Genomic DNA, 21,566 nt, shown 5'->3' on the forward strand with positions numbered 1-21,566 from the left:
TAATATAATATAAATATTATATAATATATAATACATGGTGTTCTATATGTATTGTATAATATATGTGTTAAATATATTTTATATTATATATTTTATATTTATTATATTTCATATTATATCATTTATATAATATACAATGTATTTCATATTATATATTATATATTATATATGATATGATATATGATATATGATATATGATATATGATCTATGTTATGTGTTATATATTACATATTATATACTTTAGACTGTATTTAATATATGATATTTATTATCCATGATAATATAGCTCATATATATACACGCTGTATGTAAGACACTGTCTGTGGAATATACTGAATGCATTGTAGATCCACGCCATCGATTTCACACCCATGGAACGCTCTGCAGAGTAACACACGATGTTCCACACATTGCGCATGGAACACATGACGGATACTGAACACATTATCTGGCATTCACATATGTGTAGTGCGTTACATGCACACGGCATTCCATTTCACACTCTGTATGTTTAATGCATTATATCGAATAGGTTATATATCGAATACATCATACATTCAATATACTGTATATACTGATATATATTGAATATATTGATATATTACATCTTGAATGCATTGTATCTTGAATATATTATATATGTAATACACTTTATATTTAATACATTCTATATTGGACACATTATCTATTGAATACATTCCATATTGAATACATTATATACCGATATATTACATCTTGAATTCATTCTATACTGTATATATTATTTATTGAATACATTATATAGCAAACACATTACGTATTGACTATATTATAATTGAATGTTATATATTGGATATATTACATCTTGAATACATGATAATTGAATACATTCCATTCAATATATTATACATTTAAAGCATTGTGTTGAATGCATTCTATATTGATATATTACATACTGAATATATTATATATCGAATACATTAGATATCGATCACATTATGTATTGAATGCGTTATAATTGAATACGTTACATACTGTATGTTATATATTGGATACATTCTATATTGAATACATTCTATATTGAATACATTACATATTGCACACATTCTGTATTGAATACATTCTATATTGAATACATTACATATTGCACACATTCTGTATTGAATACATTCTATATTGAATACATTACATATTGCACACATTCTGTATTGAATACATTGTACATTCTGTATTGGATATATAATATATTCAATACATTCTATATCGAACACATTATGTATTGAATGCGTTATAATTGAATACGTTACATACTGTATGTTATATATTGGATACATTCTATATTGAATACATTCTATATTGAATACATTACATATTGCACACATTCTGTATTGAATACATTCTATATTGATATATTACATACTGAATATATTATGTATTGAATACATTAGATATCGATCACATTATGCTTTGAATATATTGTAGTTAATCATGTTATCTATTGAATATATTATAATTGAATACATCACATATTGAATACATTACATACTGTGCGCATTATATATTGAATATCATATATTGAATACAGTATATATTAAATATATTAAATATTTAATACATTATGTATTGAATGCATTCCATAGTGATATATTACATATTGAATACGTTCTATACTGAATATACTACATATTGAATACATTCCATATTGAATACATTATATATCAAACACATTAGGTATTGAATACATTATAATTGAATACGTTACATATGGAATATATTGTATATTCAATGCATTAGGTATTGAATACATCATGTATTGAAGACAATTGAATGCATTATTTACTGAATACGACTGAATACATTATACATTGAATGCATTATATATAGAATGCATTAGACATTGAATACATTGCACATTGCATACCTCATAACTGAATGTATTATTTTGGAACACAGTACACATTAAATATATTACAATTGAATACATTATACATTGAATGTATTATATGTTGAATGCATTAGACATTGAATACATTCGATATAGAATACGTTATATATTAAATCTATTATATATTGAATATATTATGTATTGAATACAATACATATAGAATACATTATATATTGACCATAACACATTATCTATTGAATATATTGTATATTGAGCACATTCTGTATTGAACATAGAAAATATTGAATACATTACGTATTGACTACGTTATATATTGAATATATATTGATATATTATATATTGAATACATTACACATTATCTATTGAATATATTGTATATTGAGCACATTCTGTATTGAACATAGAAAATATTGAAGATATTATGTATTGAATACATTTCATATTGAATATATATTGATATATTATATATTGAATACATTACATATTGACTACGTTATATATTGAATATATTACATATTGAGTATATTATACATTGAACACATTATGTATTGAATATATCAAATATATTATATATTGAGTACATTAGAATTGAATATATTATAATTGAATTCATATATTGAATACATTATATATTGAATACATTATATCTTGAATGTTATACATTGATTACATTATTATTGAAAGACATTATAATTGAATATATTATAATTGAATACATTATATATTGAATACATTATATCTTGAATGTTATACATTGATTACATTATGTATTGAATATATTCTATATTTAATACATTATAATTGAATACATCTATATTGAATACATTATAATTGAATACATTATATAGGGAATACATTATAGATATTGAATACATTAGATATGGAATATATTATATGGAATTTATTATATTTAATGCATTGCAAACACCATACATTGTATTCAATGCATTCTATATAGTGCGCTATACTTAATCCATGATTTATTAATATATTATATTTGAATACATTGGATATAACGTATTAATATGTAATAGATTAATAATATATTACATTATTAATAATATTAATATATAATATATAGTTGTATATTATAGTATTTATAATAATTTACAGTATATTAGCACATTATATTATACATAATATACAATATATTAATTACAATTAGTAATAATATAGAATTATAATATTTATTGCATTACACATTTTGTACATTATATATAATACATTACATGTGATACATTATATATATTGTACATATATAAGACATTACATATTATTCTATATTGTTATATATTATTCATTATATAATTTATACTATATAATAATACAGTATTTAATATATAAATATGTACATTATGTACATAGGGCATTACATATTAATACATACATATGAACATATTAATGTATGTATCCATATCAATATATTTTTATGTATTAACATATTAATATATATGTTAACATATATTTTATATAAAATATAAATATATATTAACATATCAGTATAATAATATCTATTAATATATTAATATCTATATATATATTCATATAAATATATTAATTACTAATATAAAAGACATGACATATATAATAATATAGAAAGCATTCTATATGTAATATTTAATACACAATATCCAATATATGCAAAATACATTCTAGATGGTACATAATTAATAATTAATACATACATAATTAATAATTAATACATAATACATCCTCTAGAAAATACATTCTCTATATGAGGCATTCTATGGAAAATAAATTCCAATTGTATAAATGATATTTAATAATTAATGCATAATAAATTCTGTATAAATAATGTATAACACATTCTATATATTATACATTCTATATAAAATATAAATTTAGTATTTATTTTTCAATACTTAATATTTAATATTTAATTTAATATTTTATAGTTAATATTTAATATTCAATATTCAATGTTTAATATTTCATATTTAATCCATTCTATACATGATATTCTATACAAAGCACACTCCTATAGAATCCAAATATAATCATCCTAATGAATCATTAGCTAATTAACACATTCTATATTTTCTACTTCCCATCCTCTGTGCATTGCCCGTATTTGAGATATTTGATTTTATACATTATTTTATATCGATTTTATACAATTTAACCCCTTGCATCCCAATCCCCACCCCCAGACATTTAATTCCTTATTAATTATATTGCATTCTATTATATTGGGATTGGGGTTGGGGTTGGGGTTGGGATTAGGATCGGGATTGGGATCGGAATTGGGATTGAGATTGGGATTTGCATCAGGACCAGGGTCAGGATCAGGATTAGGATCGCAGAATTTGGATCAGAATTAGGATCAGATTCAGGATTGGGATTGGGGTCGGGATCAGGATTGGAGTTGGAATCAGGATCAGGATTGGGACTGGGATCAGGATTGGGATTGGGGTTGGGGTTGGGATCGGGATCAGGATCGGGGCCAGGATTGGGATTGGGATTTGGGTCGGGATTGGGGTTGGGAACGGGATCGGGATCGGGGTTGGGATCAGAATTGGGATCAAGGTCAGGATCGGGATTGGAGTCAGGATTGGGATTGGGATCGGGATCAGGATCGGGGTTGGGATCAGGATTGGGATCAGGATTGGGGCCAGGATTGGGATTGGGATTTGGGTCGGGATTGGGGTCGGCATTGGGATAGGGATCAGGGTTGGGATTGGGATCGGGATCAGGATTGGGATCGGGGTTGGGATTGGGATTGGGGTTGGGATCAGGGTCAGGTTTGGGATTGGGCTAAGGGTCGGGGTCGGATGCAGAGCCGCGTGTTCCGTGTGCAGCAGAGCCTGCTGGGAGGGGACATGGAGCTGGCCACGCCCGGGGCGCTGTCCCCCAGCAAGCCGGGCTCCCAGTTCTACCAGTACGGGGGCAGCGCGCGCCGGAGACCCCTGCACGGCTCCTCCATGGGTGAGCGACCCCACAACCCCAAATCCCACAAATCCCTTAAATCCCATAAATCCCAGAGACCCCTGCACGGCTCCTCCATGGGTGAGCAACCCCAAAACCCCAAATCCCATAAATCCCAATCCCATATTCCCACCCCAACCACAAAACCCCCAAAAATCCTGAAAAAATCCCATAAAAACCCCAAAATCCTAAAAAATTCCCATAAAATCCCCCAAAAAATCCTAAAAAAATCCTAAAAAATCCCAATTCCATATTCCCACCCCAACCCCAAAAACCCCAAAAAATACTAAAAAACCCCCAAAAAAATCCAAAAAAAGCCTAAAAAATCCTAAAAAATCCTAAAACATCAGCAAAAAATCCTAAAAAAATAAAAAAATCCTAAAAAAACCCAAAAAAATCCTAAAAATTCCCAAAAATGATAAAAAAATCCTAAAAAAATTCCAAAAAATCCCCAAAAAACCCCAAAAAATCCTTTAAAAATACTAAAAAATTTTTTAAAAATCCCCCAAAAATCCTAAAAAAATCCTAAAAAATCCCCAAAAAATCCCCAACCCCCCCCCAAAATGCTAAAAAAATCCCCCAAAAATCCCATAAAGTCCCAAAAAACCCCCAAAATCCCAAAAATCCCAAAAGCCCCAAAACCCCCTAAAAACGCCATAAAACCCCCAAAACCCCCAAAATCCCCAAAAAATCACATAAATCCCAAAAATCCAAAAAAATCCCAAAAAATCTGAAAAAAATCCCCCAAAAATCCCAAAAATCCTAAAAAAAAATTCCCATTAAAAACCCCCAAAAATCCCCCAAAATCCTAAAAAAACCCTTTTAAAAAAATCCCCAAAAAACCCAAAACACCCAAAAATCCTAAAAGATCCCCAAAAATAAAAAAAATCCCCAAAAAATCCCCAAAAAATCCCCCAAAAATCCTGAAAAATCCCAAAAAATCCCCAAAAAATCCTAAAAAAATCCTAAAAAATTCCTAAAAATATCCTAAAAAATAAAAAAATCCTTAAAAAATCCTAAAAAATCCCCCAAAAAACCTAAAAAAATCTCAAAAAACCCCAAAAAAGTCCCAAAAAAATCCCAAAACCCCCCAAAAACCCCAAAGAAACCCCAAAATCCCCAAAACCTCATGAAAACTCCAAAAATCCCCTCTAACCAAAAACCCCAAATCCCATTTTTCCCCTTTTTTCCAGAAGTTCAGACAAAAAAAGTCCGGAAGGTTCCGCCGGGTTTGCCGTCCTCCGTAAGTTTTGGGGACTTTTCGGGGGGTTTGGGGGGTTTTGGGATTTCTTTAGGATTTCTGGAATTTTTGGGGATTTTTTTGAGATTTTTTAGGATTTTTTAGGATTTTTTGGGATTTTTTTAGGAGTTTTTAGGATTTTTGGGGGGATTTTTTAGGATTTTTTGGGGTTTTGGGGTTTTTGAGGTTTTTGGGATTTTTTAGGATTTTTTAGGGATTTTTTTAGGATTTTTTAAGGATTTTTTGGGGATTTTTTAGGTTTTTTTAGGAATTTTTTAAGGATTTTTTTAGGATTTTTGGGGGGTTTTCTGTTTTTTTTTAATGGGATTTTTTTAGGATTTATGGGATTGTTTCGGAATTTTTGGGGTTTTGGGGTTTTTGCTGGGGACTTTTCGGGGGGTTTGGGGGGTTTTGGGATTTCTTTAGGATTTCTGGAATTTTTGGGGATTTTTTTGAGATTTTTTAGGATTTTTTGGGATTTTTTAGGAGTTTTTAGGATTTTTTGGGGGATTTTTTAGGATTTTTTGGGGTTTTGGGGTTTTTGAGGTTTTTGGGATTTTTTAGGATTTTTTTGGTATTTTTTAGTGGTTTTTTTATGATTTTTTGGGGATTGTGTTTTGGGGTGCCCCCGAGGGTTTTGGTGTGCCCCCCCTGATTATGGGATTGTTTCGGAATTTTTGGGGTTTTGGGGGTTTTGAGGTTTTTGGGGTTTTTTAGGATTTTTTAAGGATTTTTTGGGGATTTTTTAGGTTTTTTTAGGAATTTTTTAAGGATTTTTTTAGGATTTTTGGGGGGTTTTCTGTTTTTTTTTAATGGGATTTTTTTAGGATTTATGGGATTGTTTCGGAATTTTTGGGGTTTTGGGGTTTTTGCAATTTTTGGGGTTTTTGGGATTTTTAGGAGTTTTTAGGATTTTTTAGGGATTTTTTCGCATTTTTGGGGGGATTTTTTTGGGATTTTTTGGGTGGAAATCCCAAAAAAATCCCGAAAGGAATTGTGGGTAAGGATTTTTTTAGGATTTTTGGGGGGTTTTCTGTTTTTTTTTAATGGGATTTTTTTAGGATTTATGGGATTGTTTCGGAATTTTTGGGGTTTTTGGGATTTTTAGGAGTTTTTAGGATTTTTTAGGGATTTATTCGCATTTTTGGGGGGATTTTTTGGGGATTTTTTGGGTGGAAATCCCAAAAAAATCCCGAAAGGAATTGTGGGAATTTTTGGGTAATGAGGGGAAAAAATTTGAATTTTAATGAGGATGGATTTGAATTTTTGGGTTTGGTTGATGTAAAATGATATTCGGCCTCATTTGCATATCATTTGGGTATTGATCCCACCTCATTTGCATACCATCCTGCTGTCAATACAAGCTCTTGGTGCTGGTAGTGCCTCATTTGCATATAATGGTGATAGATATCATGCCTCATTTGCATATCATTTGGGTATCGATCCAGCCTAATTTGCATATAATTTGGCTATCAGTATAACCTCATTTGCATATATTTTTGGTGTTGATACCGCCTCATTTGCATACAGTTGTGATAGAGAAAATACCTCATTTGCATATTATTCTGGTATCAATACAGCCTCATTTGCATATACTGTTGATATCGATAGTGGCTAATTTGCATATTGTTCTGGTATCGATAGTCTCATTTGCATATGATTCTGATATCGATTGTACCTCATTTTCATATTCTGATATTGATGCAACCTCATTTGCATATACTGTCGGTGTAGATACAGCCTCATTTGCATATCATTCTGGTATTGATAGTGCCTCATTTGCATATCGCTGTGATATCGATACAGCCTCATTTGCATATACTGTTGATATTTATCTAATCACATTTGCATACAACTCTGTTATTGATAGTGCCTCATTTGCATATCGCTGTGGTATCGATACAGCCTCATTTGCATATACTATTGGTATTTATCTAATCACATTTGCATACAACTCTGTTATTGATAGTGCCTCATTTGCATACAACTTGGATATTTACACCATCTCATTTGCATATCACTCTGATATTGACACTGCCTCATTTGCATATCGCTGAGATATCGATACAGCCTCATTTGCATATCATTCTGGTGTTAACAGTGCCTCATTTGCATACAGTTCTGATCTTGATACCACCTCATTTGTGTATAATATTAATATGGGCACAGCCTAATTTGCATAGAGTCCTGATATCGATCCAGCTTTATTTGCATATCATTCTGATATCGGTGCGATCTCATTTGCATGTCATTCTGATATTGATCGTGCTTCATTTGCATATCATTCTGGTATTGGTGCAATCTCATTTACATATCATTCTGATATTGATCGTGCTTCATTTGCATATCGTATTGATATTGGCATGGCCTCATTTGCATATAGTTCTGATATCGATACGACCTCATTTGCATATCATACTGATATATACTGGTGCAGCCTCATTTGCATATCAGTCCGATATTGATCCAGTCTTACTCACATAGAACTGAGATTAAATATCGCCTCATTTGCATGCAGTTCTGATATTGATACCGCCTTCATTTGCATATCATATTGCTATTGGTGCAGCCTCATTTGCATATAGTTCTGATATCAATACCTTATTTGCATATCAGTCTGGTCTCGATCCAATCGTATCCGCACAGCATGGATATGGATTAGCACCTCATTTGCATACATTTTGCATATTGACCCCACATCATTTGCATATAGTTTTGGTATCGATACTGCCTCATTTGCATATCAGTCCGATATTGATCCAGTCTTACTCACATAGAACTGAGATTAAATATCGCCTCATTTGCATGCAGTTCTGATATCGATACCGCCTCATTTGCATATCATTCTGATCTTGTTACAGCCTCATTTGCATATCATTCTGATATTGACAGAGCCTCATTTGCATACAGTTCTGATATCGATACCGCCTCATTTGCATATCATTCTGATATTGATGCGTCTTAGTAGCATAGAATTGAGATGGATCAGCGCCTCATTTGCATACAATTTGCATAGCGACACCCCCTTATTTGCATATCGTTCCGATCTCGATCGCGGCTTGAATTTGGGAGGGAAAATTCAGGATTGATGTCGGGAGGGATTCCCTCGTTCCAGGATTAGGAGCGGGATTAGGATTAGAACTGGGATTAGGAGCGGGATTAGGGTTAGAACTGGGATTAGGAGTGGGATTAGGATTAGAACTGGGATTAGGAACGGGATTAGGGTTAGGAGAGAGACCGGGATTAGGAACGGGATTAGGATTAGAACTGGGATTAGGAGCGGGATTAGGATTAGAACTGGGATTAGGAGCGGGATTAGGAGTGGGATTAGGGTTAGAACTGGGATTAGGAGCAGGATTAGGATTAGAACTGGGATTAGGAGCGGGATTAGGATTAGAACTGGGATTAGGAGCGGGATTAGGAGTGGGATTAGGGTTAGAACTGGGATTAGGAGCAGGATTAGGATTAGAACTGGGATTAGGAGCGGGATTAGGAGAAAGATGAGGAGTAGTATTAGAACCAGGAGCAGGATTAGGATTAGGAGCAGGACCAGGATTAGGACAAGGGCCAGGATTAGGAGCGGGATCAGAATTAGAACCAGGATTAGGAGTAGGGCCAGGATTAGAGGCAGGTTTAGGATCAGGACTGGAATTAGGACCAGGATTAGGACCGGGATTAGAATCAAGACCCAGATTAGGAGGAGGATGGGGATCAGAACCAGGATTAGGAGAGGCACCAGGATTAGGAGCAGGACTGGGATTAGAACCAGGATTAGGATTAGAACCAGGATCAGGACCGGGATTAGGAGCAGGACCCAGATTAGTAAAAGGATTAGGGTTCGAACCAGGATTAGGATCAGGACCAGGATTAGGATTAGAACCAGGATCAGGACCGGGATTAGGAGCAGGACCCAGATTAGTAAAAGGATTAGGGTTCGAACCAGGATTAGGAGAGGGACCAGGATTAGGATTAGGAACAGGATCAGGATTAGGATCAGGACCGGGATTAGGATTAGAACTGGGATTAGGAGGGGGACTGGGACTAGAAGCAGGACCAGGATTAGGAGAAAAATTAGGATTAGGACCAGGATTAGGAGAGGGACCGGGATTAGGAGAAATATCAGGATTAGGATTAGGAGCAGGATTGGGACCAGGATTAGGGTCAGGACCCAGATTAGTAGGAGGATTAGGATTAGAACCAGGATTAGGATTAGGAGCAGGATTAGGAGCAGGATTAGGAGAGGGACTGGGATTAGAACCAGGATTAGGATTAGAACCAGGATCAGGATTAGGATCAGGACCAGGATTGGGATCAGGACCAGGATGGAATTATTCATTAGGGTTAGGAGCAGGACTAGAACCGGGATTAGGATCAGGGGCTGGATTAGGAGAAAGATGAGGATTAGGATTAGAACCAGGATTAGGAGCAGGATTAGAAGCACCATGAGGATTAGGAGCAGGACCAGGATTAGGATCAGGACAAGGGCCAGGATTTAGGAGCAGGAGCAGGATCAGAACCAGGATTAAGAGAGAGACCAGGATTAGGAGAGAGATGAGGATTAGAACCAGGATTAGGATCAGGATTAGGATCAGGACTGGAATTAGGACCAGGTTTGGGAACAGGATCAGGAATAAAACCAGGTTTAGGATTAGGAGAGGGACCGGGATTAGGATCAGAACTGGGATTAGGACCAGGATTAAGAGACGGACCAGGATTAGGAGCAGGATTAGGGTTAGGAGCAGGAGCAGGATTAGGATCAGGACTGGAATTAGGACCAGGATTAGGAGCAGGATTAGGGTTAGGAGCAGGATCGGGATTAGGAGCGGGAGCAGGATTAGAACCAGGATTAGGATCAGAACCTGGTTCCTTTGGGATCCCGGTTCATTATTTAGGATTCCGGTTCCTTCGGGATTCCGGTTCCTTATTTAGGATTCTGGTTCATTTGGGATCCTCATTCATTATTTAGGATTTTGGTTCCTTTGGGATTGTGGTTCATTTATTTGGGATTCTGGCTCATTCGGGATTGCGGATTTGGGATTTGGGATTGAGATTCTTTAGGATTGTCGTTGGTTCTTTGGGATTCCGGTTCCTTTGGGATTGTGCCTCACTTATTTAGGATTTTGATTCATTATTTGGGATTGTGGCTCATTTGGGACTGTGCTTCCTTTGGGGATTTTGGAATTATTGGGATCCCTGAATCCTGGAATTTTTGGGGTCAGATCCTGGAATTATTCATTGGGATCCTGGAATTATTTGGGGTCAAATCCTGGAATTTTCGGGATCTCATCTCTGGAATTTTTAGGATCCCAAATTCCCGGAATTATTTGGGGTCAGAATCCTGGAATTATTTGGGGTTGGAATCCTGGAATTTTTAGGGTTGAAATCCTGGAATTATTCATTGGGATCCTGGAATTATTTGGGGTCAAATCCTGGAATTTTCGGGACCTCACCTATTTAGGATTTTGATTCATTATTTGGGATTGTGGCTCATTTGGGACATGCTTCCTTTGGGGATTTTGGAATTATTGGGATCCCTGAATCCTGGAATTTTTGGGGTCAGATCCTGGAATTATTCATTGGGATCCTGGAATTATTTGGGGTCAAATCCTGGAATTTTCGGGATCTCATCTCTGGAATTTTTAGGATCCCAAATTCCCGGAATTATTTGGGGTCAGAATCCTGGAATTATTTGGGGTTGGAATCCTGGAATTTTTAGGGTTGAAATCCTGGAATTATTCATTGGGATCCTGGAATTATTTGGGGTCAAATCCTGGAATTTTCGGAATCCCATAATCCTGGAATTTTCATGATCCCAAATTCCTGGAATTATTGGGGTCAGAACGCCAGACCCTGGAATTTTTAGGATCCAAAATTCCCAGAATTTTTGGGGTCGAAATCCTGGAATTATTTGGGGTCAGAATCCTGGAATTATTGGGATCGAATCCTGGAATTTTGGGAGCCGGAATCCTGGAATTATTTATTGGGATCCTGGAATTATTTGGGGTCAGATCCTGGAATTTTTTGGGGTTGAAATCCTGGAATTATTCATTGGGATCAAAATCCTGGAATTTTCGGGATCTCATCTCTGGAATTTTTAGGATCCCAAATTCCCAGAATTATTTGGGGTCGGAATCCCATAATCCTGGAATTTTTAGGATTCCAAATTCCTGGAATTATTGGGGTCGAAATCCTGGAATAATTTGGGGTCAGAATCCTGGAATTTTTGGGGTCGGAACCCCAGACCCTGGAATTTTTAGGATCCCAAATTCCTGGAATTTTTGGGGTTGAATCCTGGAATTTTTGGGGTCAGATCCTCGAATTATGGGGATCGAATCCTGGAATTTTGGGAGCCGGAATCCTGGAATTATTTATTGGGATCCTGGAATTATTTGGGGTCAGATCCTGGAATTTTTTGGGGTTGAAATCCTGGAATTATTCATTGGGATCAAAATCCTGGAATTTTTGGGGTCAGATCCTGGAATTTTTGGGATCCCAGCCCCTGGAATTTTCAGGATCCCAAATCCCCTCCTGCTCCCATTTTTCCCTATTTTTATAGGATTTTTTTGGGGATTTCGGACTTTTTTTGCAACAGGTTCCCAAAAAATCTTTTCCCCCCAAACTTTCCCCTTTTTTATATTTTTTTCCCCCAAAACGTTGCTACAACAAACAAAAACCCCCAAATTTGGAGAATCACCAGAAGGGCTTCTTTGCATTTTTAATTTAGTAACTAACATATGCATACATTTGCATATTAATGAGTTGCAGATGAAATCATGCATACATAATCGCCGCGGTTTCATGTTTGCCAAAACCTCCTTTGATGGATGGAGGAGGAGGGAAAAAAATCCCAAAAAACCCCAAAAAATCCCAAAAAAATCCCAAAAAACCCCAAAAAATCCCAAAAAAATCCTAAAAAAATCCCCGATCCCAATTCTCCCCGATCCCAAAAATTAAAAAAAAAAAAATCCCCCAAAATTCCTTTTTTGGGGGGATTTTTGGCCTTTTTTTCCTCGTCAGGTTCATTAAGGAAGCTGCTAATTAGGGAGCATATGGCTGTTAACCCTTCGCGCGCCGTGCGGGGTTTGGAATTGGTGGGGGAGAAACGATCCTAAAAATATTTAGGGCAAAAAATCCCATCAAATATTTTGGGGAAAATTATCCTCTAAAAATATTTACGGGAAAATTATCCTATAAAAATATTTAGGGGAAAATAATCCTATAAAAATATTTTTGGGAAAAATAATCCCATAAAGATAATATGGGGAAAATAATCCCATAAAAATATTTTGGGAAAAATGGGATCCCATAAAAATATTTTGGGATAAATGATCCCATAAAATATTTTGGGGAAAATAATCCTATAAAAATATTGGGGAAAAATAATCCTATAAAATATTTTGGGGAAAAATAATCCCATTAAAATATTTTGGGATAAATGATCCCATAAAATATTTTGGGGAAAATAATCCTATTAAAACATTTAGGGGAAAATTATCCTATAAAAATATTTTGGGGAAAATAATCCTATAAAATATTTTTTTTGGGGAAAATGATCCCATAAAATATTCTGGGGAAAATAATCCCATAAAAATATTCTGGGGAAAATAATCCTATAAAAATATTTTGGGGAAAATGATCCCATAATCCCCTCTCCCTTTCCCCTCACGCTATAAAAATATTATGGGAAAAAAAATGCTATAAAAATATTTAGGGGGAAAAATAATCCTATAAAAATATTATGGGAAAATGGGATCCCAAAAAAAAAATTGTAGGATATTTTTGGGATAATTTTGGGATTTTAATCCCAAATTTTTAGGATTTCAATCCCATCCCAATTTTAGGATTTCAATCCCAGTTTTTGGGATAATTTTAGGATTTCCATCCCAAATTTTTAGGATTTCCATCCCAAATTTTTAAGATAATTTTGGGATTTCAATCCCACCTTTAGGAACAGGAGAAGAATTTTAAAGGATCACTTAAAACTGGTTTTAGGCCTGGTTTATCTCAGTTTTTGGGGTTAAAATCTGGATTTTTGGGGCCATTTTATCTCAGTTTTTAGGGTTAAAATCTGGATTTTTAGGGCAATTTTGGGGCTATTTTCAAGCACTTTAATCTCAATTTCTGGGGTTAAAATCTCAATTTTTGGGGTTATTTTAGGGCAGTTTTATCTCAGTTTCTGAGGTTAAAATCTCGATTTTTGTGGCCATTTTATCTCCATTTTTGGGGTTAAAATCTGGGTTTTTAGGGCAATTTTTTGGGCTATTTTCTGTCAGTGTAATCTCAGTTTCTGGGGTTAAAATCTCAATTTTTGGGGCCATTTTATCTCAGTTTTTGGGACTAAAATCTGCATTTTTGGGGCAATTTTTCCCCCTCTCCCTCTCCCCTCTCCCTTTTCCCCTCACGCTTTTCCCTCTCCCTTTTCCCCTCACGATTTTCCCCTCTCCCGTTTCCCCTCTCCCTTTCCCCTCTCCCTTTCCCCTCTCCCTTTCCCCTCTCCCTTTTCCCCTCACACTTTCCCCTCACGCTTTTCCCTCACCCTTTTCCCTCACGATTTTCCCCTCTCCCTTCTCCCTCTCCCTCTCCCCTCTCCCTTTCCCCTCACGCTTTCCCCTCACCCTTTTCCCTCTCCCTTTCCCCTCTCCCTCTCCCCTCTCCCGATTTTCCCCTCACACTTTTCCCTCTCCCTTTCCCCTCTCCCTCTCCCCTCTCCCTTTCCCCTCACGCTTTTCCCTCTCCCTCTCCCACCCCACAAAATGGAGCCCCCAAAACAGGAAAAAAACCCCAAGAAAATAAAACCGGCAAATCCTAAAAAGAAAGGGGAGAGAAAGAAAAGAAAAAAAGAGAAAAAAAAATTAAAAATGAGGAAAAGGGGAAGGAAAAGAAGACAAAATATAAAAAGGGGAGGGAAAGGAAAGGAAAATATAAAAAGGAGAAAAGGGAAAGTAAAGGAAGAGGAAGAAAATATAAAAAGGGGAGAGAAAGGAAAGAAAAATATAAAAAGGGGAGGGACAAGGGAAAATATAAAAAGGGGAGGGAAAGGAAAGGAAAATATAAAAAGGAGAAAAGGGAAAGTAAAGGAAGAGGAATGGGGAGGGGAAAAAAAGAGGGAGAAAGTTGGGAAAGGAAGACGGAGAAAAGGGAAATGAGGGAGAAAAAAGCAGAGGAAAAGTGAAGAAAACGGGGAAAGAGGAAAAATCGGGAAGAAGGAAAAGCGGCAAAAAGGGGGAAAACACCAGAAAAAAATGGGAAAAAAGGCCAAGAAGTGAGCAAAAAGCGAGGTGCAATCTCCACGGCCGCATCCCCCCCCTCCCCATCCCGTTTTTTTCCCACTTTTTTGCCTTTTTTTTGCCTTTTTTTGCCGGTTTTTTTTGCCTTATTTTTTTCCGCGGGGCCGTGAGGGGGCGGGGGCGGAGCCGAGCGGGGCGCGGCCGAGCGGAGCCGAGCGGAGCCGAAGCCGAACCCGAGCGGCTCCGAACGGTTCCGAACCCGAGCGGCTCCGAACGGTTCCGAACCCGAGCGGCTCCGAAGCGGAGCGGCTCCGAAGCCGAACCCCCAGCGCGGCGTTCCCGATCTTTGCCGAACGCCGCCGAACATCGCCGATGTTCCTCTCGGGCCGCGGTTCCCTCTTGTACTGCACGGCGGTAAGCGCTGCGCTGCTTCTTTTCCCGCGCTTTTTTTCCCGCGCTTTTTTCCCGCCTTTTCGCCGCTTTCACCCTCAGGAAAAGTTGTGAGGGGGGGGAAAAAAAAAGTCCGAAGGAAGCAGCGAATTCTTGGATTTTTTGGGCAAAAATCGACGGCAAAAGGGTACGCTCGCCATCTGGAGGGAAAAATGGGAATTTTTTGAGGGGAAAAAAAATAATTTGGGAATGTTTGAGGGAGAAGTTGGTTTGAGGGAGAAGCTGGGATTGATTATTTCCATTTATTTCGCTTTGCTGGGATATTTCGGGAGGAATGCGCGGCAGGATGTGGGAAAATAACAAAAAAATCTCAAAGAAACCATAAAAATACGTAAAAACTAAAAAAAAAAAATTGGATTTTTCCATGTTTTTTCATGGATTTTCTGGCAAAAGTTGATCTGCAGTGAAATCCCCAAAGGGTGTTGGGAGTTTTGAGGCTGTAATTCCCAATTCTTGTTTTTTAAATATTTTTTTAGCCTTTTTCCCAGTTTTTATGTTCAGTTTTCCCCCAATTTTCTCCCATTTCCCCCCATTATTTTTCCCTAATTTCACTCTTTTCCCCCCCTTATCCCTTAAATTTTTCCCAATTTTCCCCCAATTTATTCTCAATTTATTCCAAATTTTTCCCATTTTTTCCTGTTTTCCCCTATTTCTCCCCCAATTTTCCCCCAAATTTTCCCATTTTTTTCTCCAATTTTCCCATATTTTTTCCCCAATTTTTCCCCCATTTCCCCCCAATTTTCCTCCGTTTTTCCCCGTTTTCCTTCCAACTTTTTCCCAATTTTTCCTCTTTTTGCCCAAATTTCCCCCCATTTTTGTCCCAACTTTTCCTTAATTTCCCCCCTTTCTCCCCAATTTTTGTCCAGTTTTCCTACACCAAATTTTCCCAATTTCCCCCAATTTTTCTCCCAATTTTTGCCTTTTTCCCCCAATTTTTTCCCAATTTTCCCTCAATTTCCCCTCATTTTACCCCAAATTTTCCCCAATTTTTGCCCCAATTTTTCCCTAATTTCCCCCTTTTTTCCTCCAATTTTTTCCCATTTCCCCCCAAATTTTCCCCAATTTTTGCCCCAATTTTTCCCTAATTTCCCCCTTTTTTCCTCCAATTTTTTCCCATTTCCCCCCAAATTTTCCCCAGTTTTCCCTCATTTCCCCCCAATTTTTTCCCAATATTCCACAAATTTTCCCCCATTTTTCCCCACATTTTCCCCCAATTTTTTCAAATTTTCCCCACAACTTTTTCACAATTTTTTCCATTTTTCTCCCAATTTTCCCCCATTTTTTTCCCCAATTTCCCCCCATTTTTTCCCATTTTCCCTCCATTTTTTTTCCTGCTCCTCGGGGATTTTTGGCAATGAAGGTTTTTATTGGGATCAATAATCAATAATCAATCAATCAATCAATCAATCCCTGGAAATCCAGGGGGCTCCAAGGATTTGGGATTTTTCCAGCAGGAATTTGGGATCCAGGGGGATCAATAACCAATAATCAGTCAATCTTTCATTCAATCAATCAATGAATCAATCAATCAGTGATGGGTGTTGGAATGAAATCAATAAATCAATCAGTCCATTGGTATTGGTATTTTCCTTTATTTGGGAAGGAAATCAATAAATCAGTAAAGGAATCGATCAGTAATCAATAATCAATCAGTCAATACTGGTAATGAGGAAATCAATCAATAAATAAAGCAATAGTCAATCAGTATTGGTAATAAGGAAATCAATAAAACCAGTAAAGGAATTAATCAGTAATCAATCAATCCGTCAATATTGGTAAGAAGGAAATCAAGCAGAAAAGGAATCAATCGATCAATAATCAATCAATCAATATTGGTAAATAGGAAATTAATAAAAAAAGTCAATCGATCAATATTGGAAGTTAGGAAACCAATCATTAAAGGAATCAGGCAATCAATCAATCAATCAATCAATCAATGTTCTATATTGGAAATGAATCAATCCAGAGATCAATAGTGGGCATTGAAAATCAATCAATCAATCAATCAATCAATCAATCAATTACATAATCAATCAATTACATTGTAAGGAGATAATACATCAATCAATCCTGATCATTAAAACTCAATCAATCAATCAATCCCTCAATCCATTAATTAATTTTGGAAACCCATCAATCAATCAATCAATATTGGAACTCAATCAATCACTATAGGATATTGGAAGTCAATCAATCAATATCTGGGGTTGATTGATAATTAATCAATCAGAAATTATCAATGAGAATGGAAGGATTAATTAACAAATCAATTAATTAATGAATCAATTAATGGATCAATCAATTAATAAATTTATATCACTATAGGAATTAATAAATGATTGTTGATCAATTAATAATCAATGAATATCGATCAATCAATAGGAAATTCGAAATAAGAATGGATTAATTAGTAATCAATAAATAATAAATTAACAAATTAATACATTATTAAAGATCAATTAATTAGATAAAATCTGATAATTAATATTGAGATTTGATTAATTAATTTTATTGAATGGATATTTGATATTGATTAATCATTGAAATATTGATGAAATATTAATAATTAATAATCACTGGTAATTAATATTGATTTTTATTGATTAATTTGATTAAATAGATCATTAATAACAATTAAACCGATAATTACTAGCAATTTAAAATGGGAATAAATGGAGATATTAATTATTGATTACATATGAAAATCCGATCATGAATATTGATATTTGATTATTATAATTAATCAATAATTAATATTTATTAATAACGGAATTAATTGGAGATGCTAAATATTAAAATCCAATAATGAATATTGGTAATAAATTATGATACTTAATGGATATTTAATGCTGATTAATTACGGATGTAAATGAAGATACTAAATATTAATTAGTGTGGAATTAATTAGATTAAAATATTAATAATATTAAATTAATTAATGATGCTGTTAATACATTCATATTAATAAATATTAAATTGATAACATAATAATATAATACGCAATAAATTAAATAGATAAATTAAATATTAATGAATATTTAGTCTCTAATTTGCATACATTAGCATAAGTGAGAGACATTTTAACTTTTAATTATCAATTATCAATATTGAATAATGATTAATCCAATCTTTAATCTATTAATTGGATGTTGATAGGAATAATTGGATGGAATATAGAAATTCATTATTAATTAATATTCAATCTCTAATTTGCATACATTTACCTGGCCACAAACTGTATTAAATATTAATTATCGATATTAAATATTGATTAATCTGATATTGGATCTATGAATCGATTATTAAATATTGATAGGAGAAAATGGTTGGATTAGGGAAAGAAATTAAATATTCATGAATATGCAATCTCTAATTTGCATACATTTGCATCACTGAAAGACATCAAATATTAATTATCAATATTAATTATTGATTAATCCGATATTAAATCTATCAGCGGGCAATTAAATATTGATAGGAATTAATTGATGCTTTAGATAGGGAAATTAAATATGCATATTCAAGCGCAAATTTGCATATATTTGCATAGATGTGAGACCAATAATATCTTAATTATCAATATTTAATATCAATTATTAATTATTGACTAATCAGATATTTAATGAATGTATCAAAATCAGCTCATGTATGAAATATGGAAATTTAATATTTGTGGATGATTTGCATACATTTACATACTCATTAAATATACCAACAACTATTTCTATTAAAAATCAATATCAAGTAATTATTAATCCAATACTGACTCTAATAGTCCAAGATTAAATATTAATAGGTATAAAATTATGTAATAGACATGGACATTAAATATTCATGAGTATGCCTTATCTAATTTGCATACATTTACATAGACAGAATTTATTAGACATTAATGATCGATGTTAAATATTGATTAATCTGAGAATGAATCGATTATTAAATATTAATAGGGAAAAATCGCTGGATTCGATAAAGAAGTTAAATATTCATGAGTATTACATTTTGAATTTGCATATATTTACATAGATGTGAAATTTCCTAAATATTAATTATCAATATTGAATATTGATTAATCTGATCTTCAAGATGTTAAATATTAAAGAATTAATGAAAATAATTGATTTAATTATGGAAATTGGCTATTAATGAATATTCAGTTTCTAATTTGCATAAATTTACATAGGCACAAAATCTATTAGATATTAATTATCGAGATTAATTATCGATTAATCTTCAGGAAATTAATCTGATTGAAAATATTGATGAGAATTAAAGATTCATTCAATATTCCACAGCGAATTTGCATATATTTGCATATGTGTGGAATATATTAAACATCGCTTCTCGAGTATAAATATTGATTTTAAATATTAATTAATCAGAAATTGATTGGCGCAAGTCGATTAATTAAAGAAATACTAATTAAAATTCAAGCTGGAAATGGAATATTAATGATTAACGAATATTAATGAGCTGGGACATAATTTGAATATTAATTAGCATTTAAAATATCGATATTAAGTATTGACTTACCTGATTATAATAAAATGGGCTTAATTAATTTATTAGAAACTAATTTAGATATTAACTAAATAGAAATATAATTAATAAAAAATTAAGATTATAATTGTTTAATTAAATAATGGAAATTAATTGGATTTATGCAAATTATTAATTAAACACTAGTGGAATTGATAGAAATTACATGGAATAAAGGTAATTGATAGAAATTAAGATTCATTATGGTGAATATTAATTAAATAAGAATGGAATTAATAGGAAACATCTAAAATTGGAATTATTTAATTAAGTAATTAATTTAAAAAATATTAATGAAATGTAAATAAAATGGATGTAAATTGTATTAAAATTAATTATTAATTAATCATAATTATGGCTAGTAATTAAATAGAAATAAAATTAATTAAAATTAATTAAAATTAAAATTTTTAATTAAATCATATTGATTATTAATAATTATTCTGAATATTAATTAATAAATTTGCATTTTAAATGAATTGCTTAATTAAATACTATTAATTAACAGTAATTAGAGTGAATATTGATTGAATAGAAATGGGATTAATCGAAATTACATTAAAATCCAATTATTTAATTAATAATAATCATTATTTGTAATTATTTAATGAATTTATATTGATTAGTAATACTTATTAATTAATAACTAATGATAATAAATAATAATTAATTGATTAATAAAAAGGACAGGACCCGAGGGAAATGGAGCAGAAAATTCCAATTAATTGAATTAATAATCTTTATTAATTGCAATTAATTACTGTAATGAATTGGAAATAAAATTGGAATTAATTGGGAATAGAATTGAGAATAATTGGAAATAAAATTCGTAATTAACTGGGAATAAAATTTGAGATTTATTAGGAATAAAATTACAATTTATTGGGAATAAAATCTTTAATTAACTGGGATTAAAACTGGAAGTAATTGGGAATAAGATTGAAAGCGTGAAATCAAAAGAAATGAAGAGGTAATGGAAAAGGAATTAGGAATTAGTGACAAGTGAATCCGAGTTGGAAATGGACGTGGCACAGAAGGGGCAGTTCCATCAGGGCATTAATGAAGTACGGGGAGCTCAGCGGGGAGCAACACGCAGCGAGGGCTGCGTGTGCAAACCAGCGCGCGAGGACGGCGTCACGCAAATGAGCGCGCGCGAATATCTGACTTCTGGGGACATTGGGATTTGATAGGAAATAAATCGAAATTCAATGGGAATTAATTGGAATTTCAGTTGGAATTAAGTAGGAAATAAAATGGGAAATTAATTAGAAATTTATT

The 21,566-nt window shown here is 33.5% G+C and overlaps 1 protein-coding gene across 1 annotated transcript in view; it reads left to right on the forward strand.

Moving 5' to 3' along the window:
* The window catches only part of LOC120503458 (transcription factor 4-like), a gene marked incomplete at its 3' end in the record, with an annotated part of 83,490 nt that overhangs the window by 53,632 nt on the left and 8,292 nt on the right, over window positions 1-21,566 (forward strand). Inside the window, exons 8-9 of the mRNA XM_039711951.1 lie at window positions 4,685-4,832; window positions 6,026-6,075. Of these exons, the coding sequence (XP_039567885.1) occupies window positions 4,685-4,832; window positions 6,026-6,075 (198 nt within the window). The remainder of the gene's footprint in view (window positions 1-4,684; window positions 4,833-6,025; window positions 6,076-21,566) is intronic.

The sequence above is a fragment of the Passer montanus genome, unplaced genomic scaffold (assembly GCF_014805655.1).
Source record: "Passer montanus isolate IOZ18808 unplaced genomic scaffold, ASM1480565v1 scaffold258, whole genome shotgun sequence".
Classification (NCBI taxonomy): Eukaryota; Metazoa; Chordata; class Aves; order Passeriformes; family Passeridae; genus Passer; species Passer montanus.